General features: G+C 35.6%; 2 protein-coding genes across 2 annotated transcripts in view; one reads left to right on the top strand and one right to left on the bottom strand.

Annotated features, from left to right (window-relative positions):
- Positions 1-1,735, top strand: part of LOC137721293 (NADPH HC-toxin reductase 1) — a 3,211-nt gene extending 1,476 nt beyond the window's left edge. The window contains exons 3-5 of the mRNA XM_068460398.2: positions 321-533; positions 810-1,180; positions 1,412-1,735. Of these exons, the coding sequence (XP_068316499.2) occupies positions 321-533; positions 810-1,180; positions 1,412-1,577 (750 nt within the window). The 3' untranslated portion in view covers positions 1,578-1,735. The remainder of the gene's footprint in view (positions 1-320; positions 534-809; positions 1,181-1,411) is intronic.
- LOC137721292 (putative WRKY transcription factor 46) lies at positions 1,702-4,444 on the bottom strand. Its single transcript, XM_068460397.2, has 3 exons — positions 3,640-4,444; positions 3,400-3,528; positions 1,702-2,552 (listed from the first exon to the last, which is right to left on the bottom strand). Exons 1-3 carry the CDS (start codon positions 3,963-3,965, stop codon positions 1,946-1,948), a joined length of 1,062 nt encoding a protein of 353 aa, XP_068316498.2. The 5' UTR covers positions 3,966-4,444; the 3' UTR covers positions 1,702-1,945.
- Positions 4,445-6,000: the final 1,556 nt, after the last annotated feature.

Below are 6,000 nucleotides of genomic sequence, written 5' to 3'. Positions count from 1 at the left end.
ACCGAATTATCAAATTTTTTTTTTTAATTAATATAGAGCTTTAGATTATTGTATTTATTAAAAAAACTATGTTGAAACCAAAATTTTTTGTTGGTTAAATTGTTAGTGGAATAAGGAACACACCATTAAAACTAATTAAAATTAAATTTGGTGTTGATGTCAAATCTTACTCATAATCATAAAGGTTTCAAATCTGATCAACAAATAATACTTCGGTTAAAATGATTTTTTATGTCAAACATGCACAATGACATCTCCTCTTAAGACTCGACATCTCCTTGGAGATGCTCTAATGCCACGCTTGTTTATTACTGGACTAGTTCAAAGACACTTCTGAAGCTGCAGTTTCGGGAATTAAGAGCATAGTGAGGTCTTGTATCAAATCAGGCACCATAAAGCGGCTCATTTACACAGCCTCTGTGGTGGCCGCATCACCAATCAAGGACTCTGGAAATGGCTTCAAACAGTTTATGGATGAGTCCTGTTGGACTCCCCTCAATCTTTCATTTGCCCTTGCCAATAAAGTATTGATTGTAAGTATATCAAATTTATTTCAATTAAGAAACAAAATTTATAATTAATGTGTAAGAAAGTTGTTCTATCGTCAAGTCGCTTATGAAGAAATCTCAAGCATTGATGGTAAGAGTGGGAAATAAGTCAGTGGACCGCATTTCTTCACGTGCCGACGTGCAACTGACTCTAGCATGTTTCTTCCTTAAGAATGGATTCCTCTATTATTTGTTAGTACTTTGCTTTTTTTAAAAGAAAAGGAAAAAGAAAACGAAAGAGTGATTAAAATATGTTTGTAGGACTATACACACTCAAAGGGCCTTTCAGAGAAAGAAGTGTTGAAGCACACTAGTGGTGACCTTGAAGTAGTCAGCATTGCCTGTGGCCTTGTGGGAGGGGACACACTTCTCACTGCCATGCCTGAAAGCATGGGAGTGCTCATTTCACAAATCACAAAAGATAGTAGGAGATACCAAACCCTGAGATTTTTGGAGGAATTGCTTGGTAAAGTTCCAATTGTGCACATTGAAGATGTTTGTGAGGCACACATACTATGCATGGAGAAGCCTTCCATCAATGGCAGATTTCTATGTGCCAGTGCATATTTGTCTTCAGCAGAAATAGCATCTCACTGGGAAAAAAATTACCCAGGTCTCAGAATAGCTGAAGAGTAAGTTCTAACTTGCTACACAAGCTATTAAGAAAATTTTACAGTACTGCTGTTCTGGAATTCCAAAAAAGTTATCATGCACTCTTCAATTTGCAATTCCTCCTTTATATTTTTGCAAAGGTGGACCACATGATAACGCTTTTAGAGCACTAATAACAACTTCTAAAATCTACAATGGTCCCTAACAATACACATTCAGAACTTTACAAGATTATCCTATCCTTGTTTCAGGTTTGTGGAGGATTCAGGGAGAGACATTGGCTGGGGTTCCACAAAGCTGAAGAAAATTGGATTTGAGTACAAATTTGATGCCAAGGTGATATTAGATGACACTTTAAAGTGGGCCCAAAAGATGGGTGAGTTTGCTTCCAGCCAAAATACTGTTGTACCCAAGTAATGACCAATGACAATTAAATAACTTGCCTCTGATCAGTGATCAGTCAATTGCAGCAGTTAAGAAGTTCAAATTGTGATAATATTTACAGATTTTGCTACGATACTTAAATGTATTTAATATAATCTTTATCTCGAATGCAATTTTATTTTTTTAAATCAGCACTATTCCTCTTGGACCAAAGAATTTACAAATCAACGAGACTATAAGTGGAAAGAAGAAAAAGAAAGACAAAGAGACACAGAAATGCTACCTCACGCGTTACTTCTACCTAGGCAGAGGAAAGCTATTTTAATAAACCTCATCTTCTCCTCTGCAAGTTTTTTTGGGGTTTTTTTCCTTCTCATGTGGAAAGGGAAAAAGTAAACATTTTAAGCCAAATATTCTGGGGGAAATTCCAAATCATCAATTGAGAAATCAAAATCCCCAATTGGTGAATTGGTAACTGAAGTTGGAGCTGAGATTATCTCCGTGAGACCAGATTCTGAAGTCTGCACATCATGCGCTAGTCCGAAACTGCTCATATGGCACGGTGACACCGCCAAGTAGTCCGACTCAAACGTTGCAGATGGAGATCCAAATATTGGAGCATACCCATCGACCAAATTGTTCTCCATCATTGTTGAGCAGAAAATATGGTCCCCAACATTTTCGGATTCAATCGGAGTGGAAGGGAAGGAGAAGGGTGAAAATATATCATCCTCTCTAGCGTCCAAATGTTCAGTTTTAACTCTAAGCCCTGCTCTTCCAAAACTGAACGACATCTCTGGTGAAAATTGTTTCGCTTTTTTTACTTCTAGGGTTTTATTTTGGTTGCCTTTTAACCCTTGCTTAACCCTAGCCAACGGAGAGGCTTTGTTACAAGTATGGACTCCCCTGTAGGTTAGCACGAAGGTTGTTGGATCTGCATCTGATTTCTGAACTTGCTTGGTAGCTACGCAACCCTGTGTTCCACGATGTGTGCATCTGTAGTAGCCTCTGCAATGCAAGAAAACAAAAACCCTCTTTATAAATTAATTTATTCTCTCAGTAAATGTTACATGTACCGCAAATTTTCATTGAAAGTGATATTTTAGATGGTATTTTCTTGATTAAATATCAAGAATCCAAATTTGGGCCAAAGTACAAACAGCTGTTTTGTGGTCCGTACATGATTTTGGTAATATATACGTCGTTGCAGGTAAGTTTTAGGCCGTCAATAGATCGGGTTTTGGACTTGGATCAGTGACCAGGCCAAGACACATTTAAGCTAAAAGGAGCTGTACTGCTAGACGCTTTAGAATTTTATAGGCAAAAAACAGAACCAGTACTTGTATACAGACCAACTGGCAAAAAAATTTGAAGGACGCTTTTAGCAGCCACATATATTCACATTTGGATAAGTTCTAACTTCAATGTACTTTTACTTCCTTTATATATGCAATTGTAGAAATAAAAATGCCAAAAGAAAAGAAAAAATTATCATCTTCTATAATTAGTGGATATAATTCTTAAGCAAAAAAGAAGAAAAAGAAAAAGGTGTTTGATGTCAAGGAATTTTCACGTCCTGCATATGTTTCAGGACACACATGAGCAGCCTGATGATTGACTGATGACATAAAGCAAAAGGGTTATCCCTCTATGAGCAAATAGATACTTGACTGATGGACATCCAGCCACATCATGCTTTTATTTTTTTATATTCTTGTTATCTTCTTCAATTAGAGCAGTATAACCGTGCTTTTACACTTAATTTTAAATTTAAGTCCTCATAGATTAGATCAAATTAGAACATCGGTCAAATAAAGAAATAGTAATTCGCACTTCAAAAAGTAAAAGTTCTCACCTTGGATGATTAGCTCCGAGGATATTCTTTTGGCCATATTTTCTCCAACTATAGCCATCATCAAGACTCCCATCTAACCCTGTTCCAGAGGAAACCTTCACTTCCTCAGTCCAGCTGGGCATTGTTTTCCTGCAGCACAAAAAAATCCCAACAATTTGATCAATATCCAATTTCAACAATCGAATTGAACTGATAAAAAAACTACCCCTTCAACGAAATTAAACCAGATAAAAAAATTACGTCTTCTTGAAGACATTTTTGTGCTTGCAATCCTGGTTAGAGATCTCACTCAGTGGGCTACTATTGCCAAATGAAGTTGGTGATTCCAACATAGTTTTACGAGCTGTGATGTGTTTGGATTCTCCATCAGATCCATCCCCACTACCTGTGAGCAGTGAGAGTGCCTTCTCATATGAAAACAGTATCTTTGAAATCAGAAAATCTCTTGTTTCTTCTGAGGAGGAATGGTGGAGGTGGCTCATGAGCTGCTCAGCCAGCTCCTTCCCTTGCGTTAGCTCACTGGTTAGACTCTCCTGCTCCCGCTCCATGCTCTTTCTCTTCTCCATTTGCAAAAATGTGAACCCAAAAAAACAAAAGTAATAATGCTTGAAGCACTAGAAACACCAAAGCTACCAAATGAGATTGATGGGTAGTTTGCTTAAGTAGATAGAGAGAGAAAGAGAGAGAGAGAGAGAGAGAGAGAGAGAGGGAGAGAGGGAGAGAGGGAGAGAGGAAGAGAGAGAGCTGTGATGTGATATTATGGAGAGAAGGGAAATGTTGTGTGTGAATTTCTTAGTGAAAGTGTGAGGAAGAAGGGGTGGATATAAGGGGATGGAAAAGAGAAGGAAAAGAGACAGATTTGACCGAAGAAAACCAAATTAATTTGATTCTCTTTTGCCTTAAGCAAATAAGACTAGTTTTCTGGTTATGATCAATTTGTTGGGGTAGTGATGGCGAAATAGTAATTTTGAAAAGAAATGTGTATGAAAAGTCTTCCTGACCAATTCAACCCCAATGAAATTCCATTAGACTCACATACTCTCTCTCTCTCTCAAAACTATAGTCGTAACCAGTGAGAAGCAACGCGGAAGAAGGTTTGAAGATTCTTGGTCCTATCCTCTAGGGTTTAATTCAACACGCCCCCCTTTGCGCCTAACGTGGGCAATTTTTATTGGGTGATATTAGAGCGTTTTAGCAAAAATCCAACAAAATATTGCTCCAAGAGACTCCATAAATGGCTCTTTAAACTAACATTGTGAATAATCGCTCTCTAAACTTATAGAGAAGAAGATAGATTTTCGCATTTGCGAACTATTACAGAATTATTAAAAATTTAAAACTCTCCAACTATTCAATTATTTCTCTCCTCTTAAAACTCTCTTAAGGAGCTAATAAAATATTAAAGATTTATTAAAATACAGAATATTGTTCGAGATGTTAATTTAAAAGGGTCTTTTGATATGAGTCCAAAGTAATTAAAAATTGGACCTATTTCAAAAGTAAAAAGTCACTAAAAATTAGACCTATTTCAAAAGGTGGCCTATAAAATTGGATCTATTTCAAATTTTCTCTAATTTTTTTTAAATTAACTAGCTAAAATAGATTTTTGATCATGTTCACTAGCTAATTTAGAGAAACGCTTGGAGATGCTAATGGGTCATATGGATATTCTGTTTATGTTAGAATGTGAGCATTTAAGTCAAGACTAATTGTCACTATAAGTAGAAATGTCCATTGTCTTTCAAGAAATTACGGTTCAACTTTTTGAATATTGTTATTGACGTTCCAAAACATCCTACACTGCTTTATTATAAAGCACAAACAAACAAATTCACTCAAAGAATGCATAACAATTTTTTGAGAGTGCTAATAACAACTAATGTGATTGGAAGCCGCTTTGGATAGAAACATATATTCCATTTTGGTTCTTCGTTTTTTTATTATAAAAGGCTCCAATTATAATGCCTTGGTTTTTGTTCATTGATTGGCATAATTACTCATGGCGTTTTCATCAAATATATGTATACATATTTTTCGAAATGGTGTACTAAGATGCTAATAAGCTAGCTTGGTCAGATGAATTTTATTTGCGCTTAAACAACTTTTGTCATTCAATGCTCTCAACATATATATTTATTATTTGGAGTTACGCTCTCAACATAGTTAATACTTGAATTGCCAATAATTTTCGTTCATTTTAGGGGAAAGAAAAAAAAAACTAAAAATGACGTATAGTAGTACGTAGTGTGAAAAGCTTTTGCTTACGTTGATGTGTTGATAAATATAAAACCCATGTGTGCTTGAAGCTTTATTTTTCTAACACTCCTACATATTAATTGAATATTACACATATAATATCTTATCATCTTCAACCCTTCAACTAGCTAGTTCCAAGATGTATATTGTAATATACATTATAAATATCATATTATCATCTATCAGTTCTTGTTTCTAGAGTTATCTATCTGTTTTCACACCTAATTACTGGTGTTCTTTTTCTAATGATGATGTGAAATTCTTGTTTGCAACCATATTTTCAAACATTAATTTTATTATGACCTAGCACACAAGGACGTGCGTATATTACATGTACAGAGCCTT

This window comes from Pyrus communis, chromosome 1 (assembly GCF_041283825.1).
Source record: "Pyrus communis isolate YQ-2024b chromosome 1, ASM4128382v1, whole genome shotgun sequence".
NCBI classification, from domain to species: Eukaryota; Viridiplantae; Streptophyta; class Magnoliopsida; order Rosales; family Rosaceae; genus Pyrus; species Pyrus communis.
The sequence above is the reverse complement of the archived record's forward strand: the minus strand, read 5'-3'. Positions and strand labels throughout refer to the sequence as shown.

Bases quoted from the DNA above. Each gene is read 5' to 3' on its own strand.
- LOC137721292 (XM_068460397.2), bottom strand. From the start codon at position 3,965: ATGGAGAAGAGAAAGAGCATGGAGCGGGAGCAGGAGAGTCTAACCAGT. The intron at 3,529-3,639 runs GTAATTTTTTTA...TTTGTGCTGCAG, and splicing joins AAAAATGTCTTCAAGAAGAC to GAAAACAATGCCCAGCTGGA. The intron at 2,553-3,399 runs GTGAGAACTTTT...CTTGCATTGCAG, and splicing joins CTCGGAGCTAATCATCCAAG to AGGCTACTACAGATGCACAC.